Source organism: Oryzias latipes, chromosome 13, assembly GCF_002234675.1.
Source record: "Oryzias latipes chromosome 13, ASM223467v1".
In the NCBI taxonomy this organism is placed as follows: Eukaryota; Metazoa; Chordata; class Actinopteri; order Beloniformes; family Adrianichthyidae; genus Oryzias; species Oryzias latipes.
In genome coordinates this window covers 8161961-8189236 of record NC_019871.2, presented here as the reverse complement: position 1 = coordinate 8189236, position 27276 = coordinate 8161961, and the positions used below count along the sequence as shown (strand labels likewise).

Genomic DNA, 27276 nt, shown 5'->3' with positions numbered 1-27276 from the left:
TGAGGTGCCTTTCTTTTAGTTCCTATGCAGGTTCTAGAACCAGTGTAGTTTGGATGCTAATCAACCAACATGGAAGGGGATTCGAAATTTTAAAATATTGAAAAACCTGTAATTGTATTTTATAAAATCTAGCGACTTTATCCAGTTTTTTTTTTTTTTTCAGGAAAGTTGAGAAAAGTGCCAGGTTTTACTGCAACAGCCTTTTACATTTTCACAGTCTAGTTCATGAAAAAGAGAGGAGATTTAATCCAGTTGGCTTTAAAGAAAGAAATTGTCTGCATAAAGCTACATACACACCAAACGTGCTAAATGTGGATTTTTGAATACACATTTCAGAGGGTTCTTCTTCTTTTTCTTTTTCTGCTGTTTCACATGTCTGCCACCATCAGAGGTATGGTGCGAAATGTCGAAGCGGTGCAAATCTCTCAAATTTTGCTCCAGGCCTTTTCTTTCTCAGCTCTATTCCAATATGTGAAAAACTTGTTTTCATATACAGTAATTACAGCCGGATACAAATTGCAACTATTCATTTCTAAAGAATGGCACATCCGTGATTTTAAGGGGATGCCATCCATACGTCACTTCCAAATCTCCAAACCTTTTCTTTGGAAGTATTCACTTGAACGAGGGTTGCCTAGGCCGGTGTAAGCGTAGCTTGAGACATAACTAATGTGTCAGACTATTAGGAAACTAACTGTACACCTGTCGTCTACAACACTTGCTTTATTTCTTACAGTTTACCAATTAAACATGTAATTTAAATGGAAGTTTTTAAATCAAAATGAACCTTTGGACATTTTACAAGAAAACAGGGATGATGATAGAATAAACTTTTGGGATTTTTCTTTGTCGTTTCACCTCAAACAGGGGTCATATCCTTCTTAATTAGAAGTGACTCTTATGGCAACTAATTGTTTCAAGCATGAACTTTACAAGCTTACAGGTGATGCAGGTTACCCATTAATCTGTTTTTTTTTCAAATATAATCTAGAGACTTTATCCAATTAAAAAAATGTTTTCAAGAAAAATGTGAAAAGTACAACATTTTGCTCCAACAAAAAATAGAATTGCCCTATTAGCAGTCCAGTTCATGCAGAGTGGGCATTTGATCCAGTTTACTTTAAAGAAAGGAATTGTCCTCAAAAGACAAATGTAATGAATGTCTCAGGCTTTTAGGGATCTTACTGTAGACAAAAGCTACCCAATCCCATTGAGGACGCTTGCTGTATTTCTCACAGTTTTACCAATTAAACATGTAATTTACATAGACTATTTTTTTTTTTTTTTTTTTTTTTTTCTTTTTTAACTTGTCCTGTCCAACAGCTAGGCAGACAGATGAGAGCTGAGGGCCTCTTGGGTTGGACATATTTTACTTTAACAAGAGGGGTTATTAATCTTCAGACAAACCAAAGGTATGTCTGAATAAACCCCTTTTGTAATTGAGGCCAAACTTTATTAATTTCAAACATGTCTGAAAATCTTTGGTGTTGGACCGGACGGAAAAGGAAAGAGGGGAAGAAGAAAGAGGGACGTTAGAGAGAGGGGGGGTAGGGGGTGATAATAGGAGGGGAAGGGGGATAAGACCATGAAGCAGCATAAAGCAACAAGTTTACTGGTTGTTAATCATTATGGTAAGGTTCAAATGTAAAAAAAAAACAAAAAAAAAAAAAAAAAGGGCGGAGCCTGTCCACACACACACTCAAATGTTATAAACACACCTGTTAGTTGCAAAAATGTCCACCTGTCGACATGTACACAAAACAGATAGTGTTCACACGCATACTTATGCCTTAAAACCAACTAGTGTGAAATATTTCAGTCATTCAGTCTGTTGAGCTGACACCTGTGCTCAGGTGAGTGTTTATGTTCTTCTAAAATGGATGGTGGAACGTGAAAAGAAGGAGGGAGAGTGCCCAGCCATCCCCACCCCAAGACCCCCACCGCACCAGCAGCGGCAGCCGGATTCCCCCCAACACCACACGGGAACCGGCAGGGAACAACCGCCGCCCGGGCGACCAAGCCCGCCACCCAGGCCAGGGCCAGCAGGGCCGCCGCAAGGCCCCCAGAGCCAGAGAGCAGGGAGGCACGGAGGGAAAGAGGGCGCCGCCCCAGCCCAACCAGGAGAGCAGCCCCCCCGCCGCGCCGGGAGAACCCAACGCAGGGCCCCACCGGAGAAGGACGCCCACAGCCCCAGACGAGCACCCCACCACCACCCAGGAGTTCCGGGCATCCCCCCGCCCCAACCCCAGGTACGGGCCAGGACCCCCCAAGGGAGACCCACTCCGCACTCCAGGCAGCCATCCGCCCGGCCAACGGTTGGTCCAGGGAGGAGCGAGGCAGGGGCCCGCCGCCCCCGCCCAGGAGGGGGGAACCCCGGGGAAAAAAGAGGGCCCACAAGGGGTGTTGTAAATATGGCCCGACCAGGCTCGGCCACAGTTGGAAATTTGGCGGGGCCCAGCACTCAGGAGCAAGGACCAGAACCCACCCCCCAGGGACACGAACACCCCCGGCTCAGATGTAATGTGAACCCCCCCACCGCGCGGAGAGAGCACCGCCGGGCCCAGGAAGCCAGCACCCCGGGGACACAGCCGCCGTTGCAAAGGGGCCCGTACCCCCCACCAGGGAAGAGGCAGGGGACAGATGGTCCTAGGTCCCACCTTCCTTGCAAAATGTGTGTGCGTGTATGTGTGTTTGAGAGAGTGTGTGTGTGCATGTGTGTGTGTTTATGTTGGGATGTATATATTGAGGGGGGAGGGGTGTGTGTACTAAGGGGGGTGCGGTTAAAATTGGCGGGTAGGGCACTAAGGGGACGTCTCCTGATTACTCACAGTGACGTCCCCTCACCCTCCCCACCAAGGGGCCCTAAATGTCTAAGGTGCGGTTAAAATTGGCGGGTAGGGTGCTAGGAGGACATCCGCTGCTTGCTGGCAGTGATGTCCAAGCACCCCCCCTACCAAGGGCCCTACATGTCTAAGGTGCAAATAAAACCGAAAGAGGGGGGGCCCACTCCATACGGCAACCACAGGAGGGGGGTCACTGCCTAGTAAACCCCCCCCCCCAAGGCTCATCGCAGGCTAAGCCCCCCACCCCCTCACCCTATTATGAGGTTATATGAGGAAGGGGGTAAGTTGGGGACAGATGATAGACTGTCCCCCGGTGGTCAAACAGCCGTCCCCCGCCCCCCCCCCCCCAGCAAGGGGGCCAGGCCCACCCAGCCCCGGGGCCCCACCCCCGGAGGCGCAGACACCCCAGGCCCAGCACCACCACCCCCACACAGAGAGAGGGGAGCCAGAAAGCGCCGGCCCCCCCCGGAGCAAGCCCAGGCCCCCACCCCCAAACGCCGGCCCTAGAAGAGCTCTGGTCAGGCCTCGACGGGACCGAGGCAGCCAACCGGCCGGGGAAACCGCCGATGGCCTCAGCGGAGACCCCGACCCGTCAACCCCCCCTGCCCCGTACCAATAGTGCCCCCCCCCTCCCCCAGAATGCCCCCCCACAGGACAGGGCCGACAAGACCCCCACCCCACCCCACCCCCAGACCCCGCAGCCGAAGCGGATGACACCCAGAGCGACCGGGGGCCCCAAGAGGGTTGTCCCGTCCCGCCCCAGAGCCAGGGAAGGGCCGATCCCAGCCCCAGGTGTAGACGGGAAGCCCATCCAGCGCCGCTGGGCCCCCCCCCCCGAGCAGCGCCCCCCGCCACCCCCCCCCAGCACAGGCAAAGGGACCACCCCCCCAAGCCAAGCCAGACCACCACCCCACCCCCCCCACCACGCACCCCCACACCCAAGCCCAGAGGACCACGCAGCGCCCCAGGCCGCCCCACCCAGGCGCCGGACCCGACCCCCCGACCAACGGAGCCCCCACCACCCCCGGCCAGGCACCGGAGGCCCCGACCCCCACCCCGGCCCACGGCAGAAGGGCAAGGAGCAGCGACGACCATGCCCCCCCCACCCCCTAAGTCACGGAGTTAGCTATGGGAGACCAGAGAGACCGAATTCTTTCAAAGTTACTTGAACTTTGGGCTGACATTTTTTCCAAGCTGATATGATCAAGCAGCAGATTTCTGTGTTGACTTATATTTATATTTTTTTTGCTTTTCCAATTTATTAAAATAGTTTTTTTAGCAATGCAAAGAGTTATGAAAATGATAGAGCCTAATCCTCCTTCTACATCGATGGCACTCATGTCACCAAGCACACAAAGTGACGGTGAAGCTGTGATTGAAACCTTAAGCCAGACTGATAGATCGGCACATACCTGCTGCCAGAGAGCCTGGACAGGCGTGCAGAACCATAGTGCATGCATGTAATTGTCGGGTAGATTACTGTCACAGTGCTGACAAATGTCTGAGTTACTGAGACCCATCTTGAACATCCTCTGTCCAGTGTAGTAAATTCTGTGAAGAGTTTTGAAATGGATTAGCTGCAGATTTGGATTTTTTGTCATTTTAAAGGTGTTTAGACAAAGTTCTGACCAAAAACTTTCATCTGTGCTGATGCTCAAATCCGCATCCCATTTTGTTGTCGGAAGTGAAATATTGTTATCTAAATTACATAAAAGTTTGTATATTTTGGAGAGAGTTTTATTCATTGAGAAATTGATCAGAGTGGTAACTACATCTGGTAGCTTTAAATCGTTGTCTCTGTATTTAAACTTTTTAGTAATAATTGATTTAAGTTGCTGATATTCCAAGAAGTTATATATTCCATGTTTGTCTTGAAGTTCCTGGGGAGTTATGAATCTTCTATCAATAATTATGTGCTCTAGTTGTTTTATGCCCCCTGCTTGCCAAGCTGGGAAGTGGATAATTTTTTTGTTTATGAGGATGTCTGGGTTGTTCCAGATGGGTGTCATTTTGCACGGTTGAATTGATGATTTTGATATTTTGAGAAATTCCCACCAGGCTGTTAAAGTGGCATTTATATTAATACTTTTGAAACAATCCTGTTTTTTAACTATTTGACTAATAAATGGAAGATCTGACAGGTTGATCTTTCCACATAACGCCTGTTCCAAGTCTAACCATGAGTTGGTTTCTGGATTATTTTTTAACCATTTTAAGATGTATTGTAATATATTTGCAAGAAAGTAATTGTGGAAGTTAGGTAATTCTAATCCTCCACAGCTTTTTGCAGATTTTAAAGTTTTTAGACTAATTCTTGCAGGTTTATTGTTCCATAGAAAGCTTGATATGGATGAGTCTAATGTTTTGAACCATTTTAATGGCGGTTGTGTGGGAATCATTGAGAAGAGATAATTAACTTTGGGTAAGATTTTCATTTTAACCGTGGCTACCTTGCCCATAAGGGACAAAGGCAGGTTGGTCCAGCGTGTTAGGTCGTCCTGTATGTTTTTCAGTAATGGGGTGTAGTTTAGCAGCACCAGTTCTGATATTTTGGGGGAAAAATAAATACCTAGATATTTTATATTGCCTGATTTAACTGGTATTGTGAGTCCTTGCTCCGCATTACTGTTCAGTGGTAATAAAACAGATTTATTCCAATTAATGGAATAGTCTGATATAGAAGAGAATTCATTAATGATTGTTGCCGTTTCATTTACAGAATGTATATTACTTAAAAACAGTAATATGTCATCTGCATAGAGACTAATTTTATGATGGCTGTGTTTGGTTTTAATTCCTTTAATACTCTCATTCTGTCTTATTGCTGCAGCTAGAGGCTCGATAAATATTGCAAAAAGCGAGGGGGAGAGTGGGCAACCCTGTCTAGTTCCTCTTCCAAGAAAAAACCTGTTGGAAGTCTGTTTATTAGTTCTAACTGATGCATTGGGGTTGTGATATAATATTTTGATCCAATTGATGAATGATTCTCCAAACCCAAACTTATGGAGGGCAGCAATGAGGAACTTCCAATTTACTCTATCAAAGGCTTTTTCAGCATCCAGTGATAGTATAGTCATTTCCTGGTTTTTGATGGTGGCAAAGTCTATTATGTTAACGAGTCTGCGGACATTGTCATCCGAGTGTCTGCCTTTGATGAATCCAGTTTGATCAAAGTCAATTATGTGAGGAGTGACTTTTTCTATTCTCTGTGCTAGTGCTTTGCAGATAATTTTTACATCTGCATTAATTAAAGAAATGGGGCGATAGCTTGAAGGACTCGTGGGGTCTTTGTCTGGTTTTAGAAGAAGGATAATGTTGGCAGAGTTCATGTTAGGTGGTAGAGATTGGCTTTCATTGATAAATTTTACCGTTTTATAAAACGTTGGTGCCAGTTGTTCCCAGAATTCCTTATAAAACTCTGCAGGAAAGCCGTCAGGTCCTGGTGCTTTACCATTAGGCATAAGTAACAGAGCTTCATGAAGCTCAGACAACGAGAGCGGAGAGTCTAAATTTGTGATTTGATCTTCGTTTAACTTGGGCAGGTTTATATTGTTGAGAAATGAGTTGATGCTTTGTTCTGATGGATTGATCTGTGGAGTGTATAAGTTTTGATAAAAGTCTTTAAACGCATTATTAATTTTTACCGGGTCATGGGTGACATTCCCTGTTTGGTCCATAATCGAAGTGATTGTTGATTTTTCTTTATTAATTTTAAGCTGATTAGCTAGAAATTTGCCAGATTTATTTGAGTTTTCATATCTTTCCAGTCGAAGCCTTTGTATCTGGAATTGTGTTTGTTTATTGATGATGTCATTTAACTGCAGTTTTAAATTTTTCAGGTCGCCCAGTATGTGTTCCTGTGCAGAAGCAGCATAAGCAGTCTCCAGAGTTTTTATTTTATTTCCTAATTCTAATAAATCTGCTTTCTCCTTGCGTTTTTTATGCGTTGAATAAGAGATGATTTTCCCTCTCATGACTGCTTTTGCTGCTTCCCAAAGAATACTTGGTGATATTTCAGAAGTATCGTTGAATTCTAAGAAGGTTGCCCACTCTTTTTTAAAGAATTCAATAAATTCCTGGTCTTTTAACAGAGACGTATTAAACCTCCAGGTTGAACCCGAGGGTCTGGGTACTTCCCTTGAAATAGTAACAGAAACTGGTGCATGGTCACTGATAATAATTGGATGAATGTTGGAACTTTTAATTTCTTTCAAAAGGGAGTTACTGACTAATAAATAATCTAAACGAGATTGTGAATGGTGAACTGGAGAAAAAAAGGTGAACCCCTTAGTGCTTGGATGACATGAGCGCCAAGCGTCGCAGAGACCCAGATCATTCATGTACTGCTTTAGAATACTTGCAGACTGCCATGTACGCTGGTTTGCTGCTGTGCTGAGTCTGTCAAGTTCAGGGTCCAAAACAAGGTTGACGTCTCCTCCTATAATGATTGTGGAGTCAGAGTGAACTGAGAGTGAGGTGAAGAATCTGTGAAAGAAGGAAGAGTCGTCAACATTCGGGCCATAGATGCTGGCGATGCAAAAGTCTTTATTCTGAATGGATATATTAATGATTACAAATCTGCCTTCTGGGTCAGTAAATGTATCCTTATGAGTAAATGTAACATTTTTATTAATCAAAACTGCAACCCCTCTTTGTTTGGAGTTGAAACTGGCAGAATACATAGCTGGATACTGGGAACAGCACAGGAGTTGACCAGCTGATAAAGATAAATGGGTCTCCTGCAGCAGAGCTATATCTGCTTTAAGATCATTCAGGTGATTTAACACTTTCAATCTCTTTGGCCCAGAACCAAGTCCACGCACATTCCAGCTAACGATGTTAAGACTGCTCATAGCTGTTCTAACCGGGAGAGTGCAAGGCTAAATAGTGCGTGTGCCCGTCCGTGTGCGCGTGCCCGCTGTGCGTACCTGCTACACTGACAAGCGCTATGCGTTGTGGGTGAACGTGTCTTGGCTATGAGCTGCATGTTACGTGCGTCCTGTGTGAGCCTAAGTGAGGTTTTTGCAGTTTATCAACGTGTGTGTGCGGGATCGCGTGTGCATGCTCTTATGCGCGCTAGTATGCGCGCGCGCCCGTTCCGTGCATAAATAAATACTCACCATGGTTGCGTTGACTTTACCTGATTCACATATGAGGACATGGGAAGGGGGGGGGACAAGAGAAAAGAGAGAGGGAAAGAGAAAGAACAAAAAACAAAAACAACGAAACAACAACAGAAACATGAATGTGAGAGAAAGAAAAAACACTTTTCCTGAGAGGTGTGGATTATTGATGATCCGATTATTTCCTAGTTAAATAAGTTTGCGGGTTTCTTCTGGGCAGCGCAGATGTCAGTGCGCCTCTGAAAGCCTTCAGCACAGCCAGGGTGTTACCTCTGGGTCCCGGAACAGCTTGCCATTCACAAAAAGTTTATCAACAGCAACCACCGCGCGTGCTCCAGCAGACAGGTGCTTCCTCCTCAGCGGGAAGAGGATTTTCCGACGGCGGAGGATCTCGCCTGGAAACTGATCATTCACGCTATAATGTGTGTCTTTCAGCTCGCGCCCTCTGCTTTTTACCTGCATCTTTTGTTTATAATGTTCAAATTTAGCAACAATAGGACGGGGACGCTGATTGTCCGGCCTTTTTCCTCCGAGCCGGTGAACCCTGTGGAAGGAGATCTTCTGGACTTCTTCCTTGGGGAGTTTCAGGTGGACCTCTATAAAGGACTTAACAATGTTCTCCGGGACTTCCCCTGCCTCTTCTGGAATCCCTGCGAACACTAGATTGTCCCTCATGCTCCTCGCCTGAAGATCCAGGAGGGTTTCCTTAATGGATCGGTTTTCCTCAGAGAGACGGGCGGTGTCGTGGCCCAAGATCTTCACGGTCTCTCTGAGGGCCTGGTTCTCCGCTGCGAGCTCCTGCACCTGCTGTTGGCTGAACTCCAGAGACTCTCGCAGACCTTGGAATTCCTTATGGAGGATCTCCAGCAGATTTAAACGGCAATCAAGGCTGGAGAGCCTTTTATCAATTGAATCCAGGATATCACTCATGTTGCTGCCTGGGGAGGAGGCAGCCCCCGGGGAGTCTTCGGGACGGTTGCGTTTGGTGGACGGAGTGGCGGTGTTGGATTTCTTCATGAGGCAGGTATTGAAACACTCGTCGATGTAATTCTCCAGATCCTCCAGGTCCTCCAGGTCATCCAGGCTGGCAAATGCTTGACAAACTTTTTCAGATTTTTATTTTTTAAACTTTCTGGATTATTTAAATATGGCGGTGTAATTAAATAAATCAAAAATGTTTGTTCACAACTTACGCGCCGCCAAGTAAACTCACCACACTCCTCTCGTCGGCTCTCGCGATACTACAGCATCACGTGCTCCTTCCTAAGATTCTACATAGACTATTTTTTTAATTGAAGAAAACCTAAGGACTTTTTACATGAAAACAGGCATGATGATAAATTGAACTTTTGTTTTTTTTTCTTTTAGTTGTTTCACCTCAAACAGGGGTCATACCCTTCCAGGAATTAGAGGAGACTCTTATGGCAACTAAGTGTTTAAAGCATGAACTTTACAAGCTGTACAGGTGTTGCGATTTGGCACGCACAGCTGCAACTCTTAAAATACCTACTATTTTCTCAGTTGCAGACCGTCAGGAAGCCTCATACCTACAATTTCCACTCTGTCTGCAGCCTGCTATTGGTTTGGAGAAACTTGTCTTTTCATGCAGGTATAATTGGTGTTTGATATTTGCTCTGCATCCGGGAAAACGTTGCGGTGGTTGGGACTGTAAGACATGACGATACTTGTAGAGCCGGTACATTTGCAGCCCTGTGTCACTTGCCTGTAAATTTCACTGTGGTCCTGAAGTTGTGATTATGAGCTGGATTTGAGGGGAAACTCGCAAACCCTGTCATTACACCTCACCTGCATTCCCACTCATTGGGTTTTCAACAGGTGTCCGCAACACTTGAGCAAAGAGTTTATCCAGCAGTCTGCAGAGGCTCGTACAAACCTTTGTAGCTGCCGTTACATGTGAAGTTGAACTGAATACAGAGCTGCTTGAACAGAGAAAGTCGTCTAGCATTCAGAGAGTAAAGGAGCATTTCCAGGGCTCAATTAATTCTCAGTGCAGGAGAAGCCACTTAGCGGCGTGGAAATGTCATTCATAGTTCAAGTGAAATCAAGCAGGCAGTGGGAGTTTAACAGTCCCCTTAGGGATGTCTGTATCTCTACTCCATGTCCCGTGCTTTCATCTTAGGCTCATTCGTATGAAACAATAAAAATGTTTCTTTTTTTTCTTGTTTTTTTCCAGCCTATAGCTCAACACAAAAAGTAATATGATTACTATGTAGATGGTGCTCTCTATTCTGGGTTGTTTGCATTTTTAATCACACATGAGAATACGTTTTTTTGTTCTGCTTCATCAAGATTTTAATATTTTATTGTCTCAGCCATTTAAACATTGAAATGAACATATTTCGGCCAGCTCAGTAAATTATTTATGTAAATCTTCTGTTTCTGTTTGTAAAAAATGTGTAAGTATAGACAAAAAGAGCTGTTTCATTTATTAAGACCTATATATCATCCCCAAAATTTCTAGTAATAGCAAATCTGGCTATTTTAAATCTAACTATAAAGGTGCTTGTGCCAGTGGGAGGGGTGCCGCTGCTGAGTAGATGGAACCGGAGGTGTTCCTTTCATTTAATGGGCTTTGGTTCTTTGAAGCTCCCTGTTTGCCTGCTGCACCAGCCTTATCTGGTTACTGGACTGGGACAACGGGGGCCTGAGTTCCTGGCTGCCAACTTCAGCCTCATAGATCTGATTACTCCTCCAAGTAAGGACCTGGTGCAGGCAGCCAAAACCATCTTTGTTTGCTTTCTCTGAGGGGAAAAACACTGGCAGCTGCAGGGACACTTGATGCAATGCGTATTGTCCTGGTCATCTTCTCATGACAGATTAAAGCAGGGATGTTTGCCGTCACACACTTGCACTTAGGGCTGTTGTTGTTTCAGCAGCATAGAAGAATGGGGGCTGTAAAGCTAGAGCCTCATTTTTTTTCTTTCATAACCCATCATTTCCAGCTGAAATCCAACTCCCAACAGCTTGCAGAGACAGCTTTTAATGAATGCTATATCTTCTCAGATTTGTTGAAATTATAATTACATGGTGTGGGATAATGAATAGATTTTTTCTGATCAGTAAATGTGGCTGACTGCGTTGTTGACTGATAGCTTCTGTCCCCCTGCTTTCTTTTCCTCGCCAGTAACCAAATTATCAAGCCCGACAGTATGGATTTGTTTTTGTTTATTGCGTTTATCACTTAATTCCACATTCTCCCTGTGCAATGAGCTCCATCCGCGTACCGTGTTGTAGGTGCTAAGCTTGGTTACCATGGATACCATAAGCTTTTCATTGAATTAGTTTTCTATGTAATAACAACTACCTACGAATGAAAAGGGTGGGAAAAGCTCTTTTTACTGATAAAGACGGTTCATTTATGAAGTTTTGTTGCACTCAGTTGGTTCAGATAAAATGATCACTAAATGGGATTGACAGGCTGAAAAACCTGTAGAAACATTCTCCAGCTTTTCATATTTTTCAAACACAGCATCAGTTTGGAAAAGCAGCTTCTTGAAGTCCTGCTCCAATCATCTTTTGATCTATTTTAGAGTGGTCTTTTAGTTATGGTTATGTCACTTTTAGGCTAAATAAAAAAAATCTGTGTCATTTTCTAGGTCAGAGTTTCTGCAGAGAGGTAGGATTTCATTAGAAATTCACCTCTGAGTTGTGGCCGTCATCATGGACTAAGCCTGCTCCTATATCTTGACATCCATCTGTTTCGCTCTCTCCAACTAGCTTACAGCCCTTCCCAACCCCAATCTCACATTAGCAGTGCAACAAAAATGGCAAGCAATATTGGAGCTATCCAGCCGTATAGTTTTGAGCCAGATGGCAGCTCGGAGGAGGGAAACGAAGACGTACATGGATCTAATCTTTTATGAGCGGACGCATCAGAATGGAGCTTGTGGCTTGCCGCTGTAGCTTCTGCATCACACCTATAAGCTTTTCCCAATGGCATATTTGCGTCAACAATTTGAATCAAGACACACACAGAAATGTAATTTTAGGCTGAAGTGTCTTTTTATGTCTTTTTATATGCCAAAAGGACATGTAAAAAAAACAAAAAACATTTCTTATTGGAGTGGTTAAGGTTAAGGTCCAATACTATGTTTTTTAAACGGGTTTTGGTCTAAAACTAATAAATAAAATTGAGCAAACGGTCTGTGCATCCGATATAATAAAGCAATAGTTTTAGTCATTTCCCAAAAGTTTAGACAAGTTTAAAAGCAAGCTTGTCCAAAGTATGAGATTAGTTTAGGTCTAATAGAGAATACATCGTAACACTTACTGTGAATTTAAACGAGTATAAAGCAGAAGATGCATTGATCCAAAGATGTAATTTGCGTTAATGACTTAAGTCTGGAAATACTCAGGAATGCAATTTTAAGCTTAATTCTCTTTATGTACTGTATGTCCTCCGTCATCATAAAAACGTCACATTGACACTTTAAAAACACCCACAAAAAAAAACTTTATTTTCATTGGAGTGGGTCTTTAAGGGTTAATAGAACAGTGGCTGCAGTGGAATCTGAGTTCATATGGACTGAGCATCCAGGCGGGCCCAGGCTTGAACTCAGAGCTTTACATCCCCCAGACCTCCTGACTGTCTCTCTGACCCATCTGTGTCAAAGTCTGTAACACCAAGTCTCGTTCAGCCCAGAAGTCATTTCAACCATGGTTCTACTCTTTTTGTCTGTTATTTTAGATTTGGAAATGCCCTAAAATATTGTTTGGCAGGAAGTTAGAAAGTTTTTTTTTTTTCCAAGATCTACAATTACAGTCCTTCCTACCAGCAGCTGAGTCACTGGAATTATCCCTCTGGTATCCGGTAATTAGAGTTCATACGAATATGCCAGCTATTAAAGATTCAACTCTGCAATTACATGAAGCATTCAGACATTTCCTGTTACAGGTGTGCTCTGGACTCCCTCCTTCAGTGTGCTGATTCTCATCTGTCACTCCTTTTTCTGTTGTTGTTTTCTTCCGCTAGATCCTGTTTTCTACTTTGGTAATACGCAATACCAGGTGGATGAGAGCGATGGCTTCGTGGAGGTGCAGGTGTGGAGGACGGGGACGGATCTTTCCAAAGCAGGAACCGTCACAGCGCGATCCAGAAAGACAGAACCTGTCTCAGCCGAGGGTGTGTGGCTCTTGACAGCTTCATGTTCAGATCATTTTAAACCACACAGAACAACAGACTGAAGTCAACAGCCTGTCTCCGTTTGTGTCTCTGAGCTAAGCGTGTGTCAGGAGGTTTCCACAATGGGAATATTGTTTGGATGAGCTGAGGAATGTAAACATTTCTTTTGGTTGATGGAGGAAAAAAATCTTGCCTTTTCACTCAGAGTTTTCCTTCTCATAATTGTTGGTGCTGTACAGTATTGTGAAGAAAATGATAATCTGCCTAGAGACACACTTTCTGGAATGCATAGCGATTGTTCTTTATGCTGGGAAGCACTTTGGGCTCCAGACTGATTGCATTTTTCTTAAGTCTTCCCTACAGGCTTTATTATCTCTTGCCCTGCAGCAGTAATATCCCATTCCAAATATTCCAAACAGCTCTTCTCCTGTCTGTGCAATAAATAACAAAGCATACAGCGTTTAATCATATGTGGCATGATAGAAACCCAAACCCACGTTTTTGTGTGTCTGGGTCATAAATATGTGAAAGAGCCTTCGGGCATGAGCTGAGTTCTGATGCAAACTCTCTTAAAAATGGAAAACTAGGAGATGCTGGTTTTTTTCTACTTTAGACCAATTGATGGGTTTGGTGCGATCATTGATCACTGCTCACAAACGAGCTTTAAAATGATGGGGGGGGGGGGCTGCTGTCAATATGAAGCTGCAAATGAACAAAGATGTTTAGGATTTATTCCTTATAACCTGCAAACAATAGCCTTAAAATCTAAACATTTGTGACCTGTGTTGTGTAGCTGGTGTGGACTACATAGGAATCAGCAGGAACCTGGACTTTGCACCGGGGGTCACCATGCAGACGTTTCGGGTGACCATCCTGGATGATCTCGGTCAACCTGTTCTAGAGGGACCAGAGAAATTTGAACTGGTGCTTCGGATGCCTATGAACGGGATCCTCGGAGAACCTAGCAAGACGACTATCCTCATCAATGACTCTGTTTCTGACTGTACGTGAATTGGGTCAGCACTCATCGTTTGCCGTGTTCAAGCTCGTTTTCTGCCTTTGATGTGTGGATTCATTCCTCTGTCACAGTGCCTAAGGTGCAATTCCGAGATGCTGCGAGTGTGGGCCACGAGAACTCTGGACAAATCTCAGCCATGGTTTACCGCAGCGGGGATATCAGCTATAAGTCCACGGTGCGCTGTTACAGCAGGCAGGGCACAGCGCAGGTCATGATGGACTTTGTCGAGAGGCCCAACACCGATGCCTCTATCATCACCTTTTTACCAGGTTTTGCATTTTAAATCCCACTTCCCTGCTTCACAACATGCTGGTATTGAGAATCCCATCTCTGTTTTTCTCAGGAGAGATTGAAAAGTCTTGTTTGCTGGTGCTGGTTGACGACACAGAGCACGAGGAGGACGAGGAGCTTCGACTCGTGTTGGGAAGCCCCAGGAGTGAATCTCCCTTTGGAGCATCTATCGGACGCCAGAACGAAACCCTCATAAAGATAAAAGATGATGCTGACAGTAAGAAATCTTTGCTTTTTTATTGTATCTTGCAAAGGCTCTTGTGAAAGGGTTGAAGTGGAGAATCCTGGCTTTAATATAACCTCTTAATCTTCAAAATGACATGAGGCCTACCACAGTGTCTTTTATGGCATTGCTATAAAGGCAGAACATTTAGAGAATGAGACCCACGGCTGCTATAATACAGCGTGTAGCAGATTCCTTGAAATGTTTCAGTTTGCCATCACGATCCACTTCCTCAGGGCCATATATTAATTTTGGTGAGACGAAGTTCAGCGTGAATGAGCCAAAAGAAAGCGGTCAAGTATCTGTGGTGAAGATCCCGGTGTTGCGTGTTGGAGACGCCTCCAAGGTCTCCGTCGTCCGAGTTCACACCAAAGATGGATCTGCTGCCTCGGGGGAGGACTATCATCCAATATCTGAGGGTAAATGCTTCCTCCAGGCGTTCTTGTTGGACCAACAATAATCTACAAGACATTTCTTCACTTTTTTATTGCTTTCATTTGCAGAAATTGTGTTCAAACAAGGCGATAAGGAGCACTATGTGGAGGTGGAGATTTTATATGATGGAGTCAGGGAAATGAGGGAAGCCTTCACTGTCCATTTAAAACCCGACGAGAACATGGTGGCAGAAACAAAGGTGACATTTTACCCGATCTTTAGCTTGCAACCACAAAATCCATTTTAACATTTTCTTTTTTTGTATTTGTCAATTTGCAGATGACCAAAGTTATCATTTACATTGAAGAGCCTAACAGTATGGCGGATGTGACATTTCCCTCAGTGCCCATCGTTGTTTCTCTGTTTCACTATGACGACATGGACAGGATGAGGGCCTCTCAGCCTGTAGCTGGATACCCTGTTGTTTGTGTCACCGTATGTCCTAGAACACCTGCACCTCATGACTGGCTACCTAAAGAGCTCAACAAAATATAGACAATCCTACCTTTTCTCCTGGCAATAAGTCTTTTTCCTTGTTTTTCAGGCTTGTAACCCCAAATATCCAGACTATGACAAAACAGGCTCTATCTGTGTCAGCGAGAACATCAACAACACACTGACTCATTACCGTTGGCTGGTTAGCGCCCCCACTGGGCCCGACGGTGTCACCAGTCCTATGAGGGAGGCCGACTTTGACACGTTCTTCACTTCCTCCAAACTCATAACTTTGGACTCAGTATATTTCCAGGCTGGTTCCAGGGTCCAGTGTGCTGCCAGGGCCGTAAACTCCAACGGGGATGAGGGTCTGGAACTCAGCAGCCCAGTGGTGTCCATCAGTACGGATGAGGGTACGCTTCAGCCTGTTTCTATTCCATAAACTTGGTTTCTTATATTCTCCAAGGGCAATGATGTTTGACCATCACAAGCCGTGCTGTGAATGCAGGAATGTGTCAGCCTCGTGTTGCTGGGACAGTGGGGGCGGAGCCTTTCTCTGCCAAACTGCGGTACAGTGGTACAGATGACGCAGAGCACCCTAATCTCATCAAATTAACTATCACCATGCCTCACATTGATGGTGAGAACAGCCACCTTCAAATATTTCTCAGTCCTTAGAAGTATCTTCAGTAGCTTTACTGTTAACACTTTGCCTTTTGTCATTCTCGTTCTTTTTGTCCGTCCATAGGAATGTTACCCGTGGTGTCCACTCGCCCCTTGTCCAACTTTGAGCTGACACTGAGTCCAGACGGGACCCGTGTCGGCCACCATCGCTGCTCCAATTTGCTGGACTTCACCGAGGTCAAGACTCGCTTTGGGTTTCTCACCGAAGCCACGAAAAATCCAGAAGTGATCGGCGAAACTGCTCCCTACCAGTACAGCACCACCCTCAGAGGATCTAGTGCCCTGAGATTCTACAGAAACCTGAACTTAGAGGCTTGTTTGTGGGAATTTACCAGCTACTATGACATGTCTGAGCTGCTCAGTGACTGCGGAGGCACTATCGGGACTGATGGACAGGTAAAGAGCAATGCCTTTGAGCTGCAGGTCACCTTTGACCCCTTTTTTCCATCTTGATGAGTCATTAACAGTCATTTTGATTTGGCTCTAGCTTCTTTTTTGGTAAAAAAATGGCTTTGATCACTATCTTTTCAAAATTCCGTGAATAATTGTCTATACTTACTATAAAAATTTCGAAATGTATTCGCATCCAGCCCCTTCAGATTTACCTTAGTTTAGGTCAGGGGTCTGGAACCTGAGAGAGAGAGATCCATTTGGGCAAATTCCTTAGTGACAAAAAAACCAACAGAAGCTAAAAAATCCCATATTTACGTTAAGAAAAAAAAACACCTTTTTTTATGTTTTTGTGACTATTCTTTTATTAAAAACACATCTTATAAATATAGTCTACAGTTGAATTATAACGGTATAATGCTTTTCTATATAAGACAATCAGAAAAATAAAGTTCCTTTCAAAATAAAAGACCCCCAGTGTTTAATAATTTCCAGCTGCTGCAGCAGATTTACTTGAAGTAAAAAATGCAAGAAAACCAAGTCTAACATGGTATTTTCTGCCATTATGACTTTGGTGCACATTCATCCTGTTTCTTCTTGAATATAAACATGACAACATTTTTTTACCCCTCTCCCAGTAGATTAGACAGATAGATAGATAGATAGATAGATAGATAGATAGATAGATAGATAGATAGATAGATAGACAGACAGACAGACAGACAGACAGACAGACAGACAGACAGACAGACAGACAGACAGACAGACAGACAGACAGACAGACAGACAGACAGACAGACAGACAGACAGACAGACAGACAGACAGACAGACAGACAGACAGACAGACAGACAGACAGACAGACAGACAGACAGACAGACAGACAGACAGACAGACAGACAGACAGACAGACAGACAGACAGACAGACAGACAGACAGACAGACAGACAGACAGACAGACAGACAGACAGACAGACAGACAGACAGACAGACAGACAGACAGACAGACAGATAGATATAAACGTTATTAATATCTCCCAAAGGAGAAATTCAGGTTAAACATGTTAAACGTGTTATCTTTATTAAACATTATTTAACATTATTAAACATTATTATCATCATTAAACGTGTTATCATTATTTTTGCTTAGTTACCTGGCATGTTAAACGTCTGAACATCTATGACAAAACTTAATCAACTAAAAACTGATTAACCAGCACCACGAACCCATTATTTATTCAAATTGTTAAATTTTTCTTCAAAGCCAAAGACCCATAATGGATTACTAAAGGCCGGCTTGTGGCTCTGGAGCCTCAGGTTGCAGTCCCCTTGTTTAGAACATTAATGTTCTTCTTTTTTCTATGCAGCACAGTTTAATATTTTATTTCTTGCATCCCTCTTTCCCCCTTTTTCTATCAAATCTGACATTTTCGGAAAACAACTAAAGCAAAGCTCCCATCTCACCATGGAACCTTTGAGTGATGTACCTAAACTTTCTCTCAGGCAGCAACCTTTTTTTTCTTTTTTCGGCCATAACAAATCTGGATTTTAAATCTAGTCTCCAAGCTCTAGTGTCGTGAAGCCTTGAAATATTTGCATTCACCTTGGAAACTTGCGCCTTCCTCACTTTGAGCTAATGAAAGCAGAGAGTTGATAAGGAAGGTCTAGAAGAATGCAGAGGGCACACCAAAGAGAAAACTTTTACAGCAGTCCCTTCTTAGGAATATGAATTCCACTTTAAAGCAAACATATCTCCACTCCCTCTGTCTTGAAGTGTGCAGAAATATTATCTTTTTCTCATTTTCCATGAGTCTATTTTATTAGACAGACATCACCTGGGTGATAAGAGCCTTTCTTAACAAGTGGAACTTTGTTGCCTGCAACATCAATAGGAACCTTAAAGAAATAAACTTGTCTTGACATGTGCAGTCTGCTCCCAGCAATGGAAACTCGTCCTTGGTTTGTAGAGGCAAATGGAGACAAAAGTGAACTGATTGGGATTCAGGAGCAGGAGAATTGGAAAAGAAGGATCATCCACGGTTTGTGTTTTTCCCCGTGACCCCACCGCTCCTCTAAGTGGACAGAGTCTGATGGGAGACGGCTCAGATAAGAACAGGAGGAGTGTCATGTCAGAGCGAGGCTTAGTGCCCAGCTTAACAAGACCGCAGGAATCTATTAAAGCCCAGCAGGTTGTGTGAGAAGGCCATTCAGCAAATCATTTGCTTGAGCTTTTAGTGCCCAGAGGCGCAGGCACGTCTCCACATGAACACCAGGCTAGTGCAGACAGGTACTTCTCATGGGTCAGAGGGAAGAGCAGATACCAGAAGAGCTGCTGGAGGATCATGACCAGCTCGTTGAGAGAACAAAAGATTGCATTTACCAGGCTTGCTCTCCCATTATCAGTGAAAGAAATGCATCATTTCAGCTGCTCTGAATGAGCAATGTTTTGACATGAACATATTCATTAGCACATTAACATATTTAATAAGGAAAATTAAGCTTAAAATTGCATTTCTGAGTATTTCTTTATTTAAATCATTGTGTACCAGGAGAAGATGACACCATTTCTTTGGAAAAAGCTTGTAGCTGTTGTGTAGAGGCTACAATCAGTGGGCCACAAGCTCCCTGCTCTGCTCCATTCTGATACATCCACTTGCAGACAAATAAATCCACGTACGACCTCATTTTCCTCATTTGAGCTGGTATTTGGTTCAGAATTGTGCGGCTGGATAGCTGCAACATTGCTCACCATTTAAGTTGCACCGCTAATGTTAGGTTGGGGTTGTGAGGGGCTGTTAGTTAAACAGATGGATGATGGGAACCGGGGGTGGGCTGACTTTTTTACCAACAGTCCCGCCCACAATTCAGAGGGAAATTTCTAATAAACTATTTCTGCTTTGCAGAAACTATGTCCAAGAAAACAACACAAGTTCTTTGGTTTTGGCTAAAAATGACATAATCATAATCAAAAGACCACTGAGAACGCTTTGAAAGTAGATCAAAAGAGGATCGGAGTTGGTCTTTATAGTTTCAGCTGAGGTTATACATTCTACTTTCTTTCCCTGCAGGTTCTGAATCTGGTCCAGTCCTATGTGACCCTCAGAGTTCCCCTACACGTGTCCTATGTCTTTCACTCCCCTGTGGGTGCTGGTGGATGGCAGCACTTCGACTTGCAGTCAGAGCTGAGGCTCACTTTTGTGTACGACACTGCCATCCTGTGGAGAGATGGTATTGGTAGCCCTCCGGAGTCTGAGTTACAAGGTAAGATGTGAGCTGTTTCTTTCTCTGAGACAACATTAAAATTTGTAATGTTGGTTTCAATTCATCAAGTGTGTTACTGTCTCTCCAGGTGCCCTCTACCCAACCAGCATGCGTATAAACGGACAGGGACAGCTGGTGGTTAACTTCCGAACAGAGGCTCGCTTCAGAGGCCTGTTTGTGTCGTCACACCCAGGTACAGCGGCTCACGGGAGGTGTGGAGTTCTGATCTAAGTTTCTGTGTGTTGTACGTCCTTGAGCATTTTTTTACTTTCCCCATAGCTTCATCCCTGACTTCAATGGTCATGTGTCCGGATCATCCTGGTTTGACCTTTAACCTAACACTGGTGAGAAGTGAGCCCACCTACAGCCATCCCATCCAACAGTGGAGGTTCACCTCGGATTTTGCTGTGAGAACATTTTTTTGTCTCTTAATGAAGAGTTTCTTCAAACCCGATTCTAACTCACTCCTCTTTGCAGGTGCGTGACTACTCTGGCATGTACACCGTGAAGCTCATCCCCTGTGCTTCTGCTCCAAACCTGGAGTTCACCATCCCTCCTGTCTGCAGTCCCAGGGAGCCCGTCACTTTTGACTTGGACATCCGCTTTCAGCAGGTAACCTTACTGAATAACTGAAAATTAAAACGGGAAGCTTAGGTTTCATTTGACCGGTTCCTTTAGCGGAGCATGCATGTTTGGGGAATTTTCCGGAACTGTCTGGGTAAACCTGATACAGGATGTCCCTGAGGATTGCAGGTTCACCGATTTTGCAATCCTCCGTCTTCTACAAAAACGGAGGATTTGCTTGCATTTTTCAAGACGGAGACGCACACGTGGATGTGAAGTAGGACATAAGTCAAGAAGATAAATAATTTTGCATCTGACTAAATGTTATGCCACAGGCTAAAGTTATGATCAAAAAATCTTCATCAAACAGATCAAACATACAGTACAGACCAAAAGTTTGGACACACCTTCCCATTCATTTGAATGAGAAGGTGTGTCCAAACCTTTGGTCTGTACTGTATATAAAGTTGGTTTTGCTGGATACAGAAATCTTTGTTTTGTTCTTGTTGTGTTGAAATCTTTGGTTTAATTCCAGGTCAGTGATCCTGTGGCAGCGGAGTTCAGTCTAAATACACAGATGATGTTGCTCTCTAAACGGACGCTATGGCTCTCAGACGGCTCCATGGGGTTCGGACAGGAGAGTGACATGGCTTTCTCACAGGGTAAAACCAGCAGATGGGTTTTTTTCAGCACCTAAGCTATTTGGATATTCTGAGTCTGTTGTAACTTTTTTGCCCATTACTCACTGGGTCCACCAGGATCAGGTTTGACCACTCCGACATATCCTTGATGAAGCAATTTGGGGAAAACAGGTCTCCTTAAATAAATGTTATTTGAGTTGAATTTAAAAATAGTATAAGTAAAAGTAATAGTAAAAGTATTTTTCATAAAACAGTAACACAAGGTGCTTTACAGGCTTAAAACAATAAAAAATGAAATTATAAAATACACGGAATGACCCTCAACCCTCCTGACCCGTCGCACCAGCATCATGAAACACAAAGTAACACGTGGATAAAACTCAAAGTATAAATAGAAACAGAAAAGGAAACCTTTTATGGTAAAAAGCAGTTAAAGGAGCTCAAACTGTACTGAAATACCAGTAGTAACTTTATTTCTGAAAAATATTTGTTTAAGAAAAAGGAAAATGTAGCTAACCAAATATTTAATCAAGGACCAGGTAAAAAATGTACTTAAGTAATGAGTCACAGAGTTTATCTGTTTTAAATTAATGGAATCAGAAGAAAGAAAAAAAAGTGCAAATACTAGGATTTCAATATTATTTTTTGAAAAATGTTATTAATCAAATATCAACGAGCATCCCATTGTTTGAGCTTTTTTTCTAACATTAGGGGTTTTACTGAGCTGTGAATTTAAACACTGAAATATTACATTTTTGTTGCTAATATACGCCTGTGTTGAAGCTGATCTTTAAGTATTAAGTATGTCTATAGATCAAATGGTGCACACACTATAAATACACCCAGAAACTTGCTATTTGATGCTGAGCAGAAGTATTTTTTTTTCATTAAAATCTACTGCGCCATAAAATGTTATGGTGCAGTGAAACAAGTCTTATTGTGAAAATAAGTATTTACTTCTACCCACTTCTGAACATAATAAGACAAGTTAGGCGACGATTTTCTTTGCTCATTTCTCTCAGGAGATACGGTTTACGTCAGAGTGATGGTGGATCCTGTGCAGAACCTGGGGGACTCCTTTATTTGCAACATAGAGAAAGTTTTCCTTTGTACTGGAGCTGATGGATATGTCCCCAAATACAACCCCAGCAACTTTGAGTTTGGCTGTCTGGCTGATGCTCCGTCACTGCTCTACAGATTCAAGATCATTGTAAGAACATCTCTGCTCTTGTGTTACAGTATTCACAGATTGTACCGCGCGGGTTCACACTTTTCTTTTGTGTGGAACTTCATCCCCTCCAGGATAAGGCGCAGCCAGAGACCCAGGCCCGATCATTTGGGAGTGTTGCCTTCAATGCCCTCCTTGCTGTCGATGACTCGGAAGCTTTGGCTCTAGTAAGACAGCCTGGATCAGATGGCTTCAGATTGGACTCTACAGCTCTCTTTCAGGTTTGTATGAAGAAATGTAACAAGTTCACTACTAACATTTCCTTTAAAAAAAAAAAAAAACACGCACAGAAAGTGGTTTTATTACTAGATCTTGTAACAAAAGTGGTTTGATGCCTCTATCTGGAGAAATAACCTTATTTGAGTTACAGAAAATGACAATAGGCTGTTTGTCGGTTTGACATTTTACTTTTTCTTTTACCAAGCTGAGAATAAAAACTGTAATTTTTGCCCTGCCTGTGTCTTTGAGGGGCCCTTAAAGACAATAAAGAGTCAAGTATGACTCACAATCCTTTCGCTTAGTCTGTATTTTTTTTTTTTGCCAAGAAGGTTGAATGCAAATCTCTAGTTCCTCTGGCATGACTTGTCTTCCAGAGCTAGAGATCTCTCCTTGAATAAAAAACCTATAATGGTTTTTTGAGTTGGCAGCATTAGAATGACCCTCTAGTAAAGCCACAAGAGTTTTACTTGCTTTGCTGTAAGTTCTCCATTTTACTCAGTAAAAAAGTTACGAGCTTTCACTGAAAATATTGCTTATGGATTGTTAAAAGTCTCCAATCCTCTCTTTACTGTAATTACTTTTCTACACCAAGAATTTACACTTGACCTGCCAATATCAGTTTGGAAGAATGTTTTTGCCTATTACTCCTGTTTTTTATTTTTTCTGCAGGAAGGCAAGCAAATGTGATTTCTTAGTGGCCAGAGTTGTGACAGACCAATGTTTATCTGATGAACTGAAAACCTTAAGCCAGGCATTAGACAAGCATTCAGCAACGCCCCTTTGTTTACCCCTTTGTTGTTTGCATTAGACAAGCAGGGAGGGGCTTCTTCTACTTTTAATTTTTCTACCGTTTACTAGCGCATGTTCGCCCTCTACAGTTGGAAGAGTGTTAGTGCGAAATGTTGAAGTGGTGCAAATCTGACGAATCTTGCTCCAGCATTTTCCGATACATGAAAGACTTGTTGTCTTTCATGAATTGGAACAAACCAAAAAGATTGATTTTCTCCTTCATAATCAATTTTCAAATGGTCGATAATTCCGTAAGTTTCAATACTAAATCTGATTGGTCAAAGTATGACCTGGTTTAACTTTCAATGTTCATTTGTGAGGTTCAAGGCTGGTAAGGCACTGACATCAGACAGATTTACAAACACATGAAGCCTACAGAGTAGCTTATTCACCATTTGATTGGCAGCAGTTAAAGCATTTTTCTCTTCCATTTACAAACTGTAGCATCACCAAAATAGTTACTGTTGACTTACTTTTCCTTATAATTGAAGTTAGTGCGCCGTTACTTCTGAAGAAACACATGGAGATCCTGTTTGTCAAAGTGTTCCTCGTCTTTCTTCCGTTTTAAAAGTCTCTCTGTCTCAATAAATAGAGACGTGCCTCCACAATTTGCTAAATTTAGACACAAAATCTCCATATCGAAAGTGAAGCTAAACAGTATTAAAGAACTATTGATAGTTGCACTTGGTTTGCCACCACTAATTCTATTATTCTTTACCTGCGGTGTCACATTCGCTGGGATCACCAGCGCCCTCTGCCTTGAGGCAGGCGTACTGTGTTCCTCACCTAGTGAATTACTAATGTGCATTTTTAGCAGATTAAAAAAGACTAAATGAGTCACAAACTGGCGCCAATGCAATCAAACAGTTGGCGAGAAATAGGCAAATGAAGTAATTAAAAATAAAGGGATCTTTTATGATCAAAGAAAGAGCTAAACAGTAAAGCACATGCAGCTCCAGTCAGTGTGTGCGCGGCAAAGTCTGGGTGCAGGGGAGGCACATTCTGATGGTGTCTCACCCACCGCTTTCTCATGTATTAAAACTGGAAATTTGAATTTTTTTTTACTTTGTTTTTTACCAAAAACTAGTTGAAAACCTACAAAGAAAAGAGTAGTCATAAAATAGGTCTGTCTAAAAATACTATTGGATTTTTTTAAATAAAAAAAGTATAATCATTTTCATAATCATCATGTTTTTTTAGTTAAAGTCTCACCATCTTTTGATCTGTTGTAAAAGTGCTCCCAGTGGTCTTATAAATGTGATTATGCCGTTTTTAACCATGTCAAAAAAACCTGTGTCGTTTTCTAGGACAGTTCCTGCAGAGTCAAGCAGGAATTTATTAGAAATTCATCTCTACTATTCATCTCTACTAAACATGTTAATGAAACAAAAATTTGTTTTTGTTGCCAGGTGGCTGCAGGGAGAGAGTGGTACATACACACCATCTACACTGTTCGTTCCCGGGAAAATGCCAACCGCGGCATCGGCAAGAGAAGCCTGGAATACCACGCAGTGAGCTGGCACACAAATTCTCTTCCAAAGAGCCAACATCGCAGCAGAAGATCAGCCAACAAAGTGCCAGACATAGTGGAGGAAATCGGCGTGGGCAACAACCGCGGCACCAACATATTGCACATAGCGCTGGACCGCAGCAACCAACCCAAGACGAGTCCAGAGAGGGAGATGTTCACCAAAGGGATCATCCCCCGGGAGCTCAACCAGACGGACGGCGACGACAGACTGGTGCTGATCATTGGAGTCTTTGTGGGGCTGCTCCTCACGGTGCTCCTCGTCATTGTGGTGGTGTTACTGGTGCGGTCCAAGCAGGAGAAAAAAGGAGAAGCCAGCAGTTCCAGCAGCGCAGAGCCCATGATGACTCAAGGCCTTGGCAACAGTGACAGCTCAGAGGTCTGACAGACTGAGATTTAGTGTAAGTTTTCATTTTTGCAAGTGCCTCACATTCAGCTCAAACATTACAGATTGTACGTGAAGTAACACAAAAAGCTAAATTACTTGAAATTCTGCGTCACATCACATTTAAAGGGAGGAAACGGACAGTGTAAATGTCAGTTTTAAGAGGCAAGTACAGGGGTCACTGGACTGGCTTTTGGTGCCATCTCATCCAAAAAATGCATTTCCAAAGGTGCTACAAGAGATCTCCGTTACCTTGAATAGCTTTTCCTTAATCGGTTGTTGGAAAGCTGGCTATTTTAATTCCTGTTTTAAACATTGGTAGCTGGCTTTGCATATTTAAGCGAACAAACTGTCTGTATTGTGTTCACACTGGGAAAATCTAGAGAAACTTCTGTTTTCAGGTTTTGTGTGCTTAAAGTATTTTTTATGTAAAAGTGTCCTGTAGAGAATTCAAGTGATCAGCAAAATCCTTTGAACAAATATTGTTTTTTGGGGGCTTGCTTTTTTGCATGCTTTTCTTTTCTTTTTCTTTTTTTGTATTTGGAAAAAGTCAAAAAATGGATCTGTGTTGATGACTGATTAGATCTATTTCCACCCGTCTGTAGTTTTGCAGTATTTATCCGTACCTCACAGTCAATGTTACCGTTTTCCATCAGTATTTCCTTTTTGAAACAAAATTTCAAGATTCCAAGTTTGCAATGTTTAAGACAGCTGGTCTGTAATGTACAGTTTGGTATTTTGATGGTTTGACTGTTCCAAAGAACCAATTCACTTCCACTCTTAGTCCCACCAGAAGTGTCGATTTGTGCCATTTTGTAGGGGTAACCATGACAATAAGTCCCTATGACCGCATGACTGTATTTCCGTCGTGCTCTTCAAGATTGTTTCATATCATATAAAGTTTCAAAAAGTTTCCTTATGATTCATTAATTTAAGTTATTTTTAGTGGGTTTTTTTATTCTGAAAATTGTCACCATTTGATCACATTTATCCATTTGTGAGGAGAATACACTTGTACCTGTTCCATCTGTAAGTTAATTGGAACTTTGAACAAAAGTTGCTTTGAAACTTTATTCAGTTTAAGTTGCCTCAAAACCCTCTTTACTTCTTCACCCTAAGATAAACGTCAACAACCGAATCTACTTTCTGAACATTTGGCTTATTTCTATCTTCAGTCTAAGGATATGATCAATTCTATGCAACTTGTGTCATTACTTTTTTAAAGGGTATATACATATTTGTGCAAAACATCATTTGCCAACTTGATTTGTCACTCTACATATGTCAATCTAGTGCATTCTGGGGGTTTTCCGCACATTCATAGATGTATGTATGTAAATACATATGTATGTTACAGTATACTGTTGAGAATGGATGTTAAAATGCCAACTGTACGTGCTGTAAGTATTTGTAACATAGACCTGAAGCACAAATGGTCTGCAAATAAAGTAATTTTTCAATAAATATCTGCGACATCTTCTTGGTATTTGCAGAATAGCAAAGATGCAGAGGATTCTTTGCAGAAAACCACTTGTTGCCCTTTCATTGACGATGGTCTATTAAATTAGATCTAAACTAAGATGAAACAACATTTTCCACTTGATTCATTAAGCAAATCCCTTCAGAGCAGATCATAAGCAGCTGGATGGCTAAGTTGGCTGCATGTAAGACTGGTCCATGATTAAAGCAGGGTTTGTTTTCCAGGGGTGGGGGGGGGGGATGCAGTGTGGGTCTGTAGCATTCACTGTATTATAAGAATTGGACGCAGTGACCCCATCCCCCCTCATGCTCCAAATAGGAAGCTTAGAGAATCAAGAATTCCATAGACTTTTTGATTACGGTACTCTGGTCATTCTGTGTCAGAATAACCATTCTTGCTTTTTCATGACAGTAGTTTTCCTGATATTTTTTTCTTTTTCACAAGCTATTCAAGACATAAACTGATCAATAAGATGCCTCAATAAAAGAGTGTAAATGTGGTGCCTGCTGTCCTCGAACCCCCAACATTTGATTGACAGATTTTCCAGAGCCACTTTCACTGGAAGGGGTGTGGACTTTGAACATGCTCACTCCTGAT

The 27276-nt window shown here is 42.8% G+C and overlaps 1 protein-coding gene across 1 annotated transcript in view; it reads left to right on the top strand.

The window, feature by feature from the left end:
* Window positions 1–26664, top strand: part of LOC101175584 (FRAS1-related extracellular matrix protein 2) — a 70315-nt gene extending 43651 nt beyond the window's left edge. The window contains exons 7-24 of the mRNA XM_004075537.4: window positions 12960–13109; window positions 13903–14112; window positions 14199–14396; window positions 14471–14635; window positions 14878–15060; window positions 15145–15275; window positions 15356–15511; window positions 15621–15924; window positions 16020–16151; window positions 16260–16591; window positions 19653–19845; window positions 19934–20038; window positions 20125–20252; window positions 20323–20457; window positions 20945–21071; window positions 22073–22260; window positions 22353–22499; window positions 24696–26664. Of these exons, the coding sequence (XP_004075585.1) occupies window positions 12960–13109; window positions 13903–14112; window positions 14199–14396; window positions 14471–14635; window positions 14878–15060; window positions 15145–15275; window positions 15356–15511; window positions 15621–15924; window positions 16020–16151; window positions 16260–16591; window positions 19653–19845; window positions 19934–20038; window positions 20125–20252; window positions 20323–20457; window positions 20945–21071; window positions 22073–22260; window positions 22353–22499; window positions 24696–25199 (3488 nt within the window). The 3' untranslated portion in view covers window positions 25200–26664. The remainder of the gene's footprint in view (window positions 1–12959; window positions 13110–13902; window positions 14113–14198; window positions 14397–14470; window positions 14636–14877; window positions 15061–15144; window positions 15276–15355; window positions 15512–15620; window positions 15925–16019; window positions 16152–16259; window positions 16592–19652; window positions 19846–19933; window positions 20039–20124; window positions 20253–20322; window positions 20458–20944; window positions 21072–22072; window positions 22261–22352; window positions 22500–24695) is intronic.
* The last annotated feature ends 612 nt before the right edge of the window (window positions 26665–27276 follow it).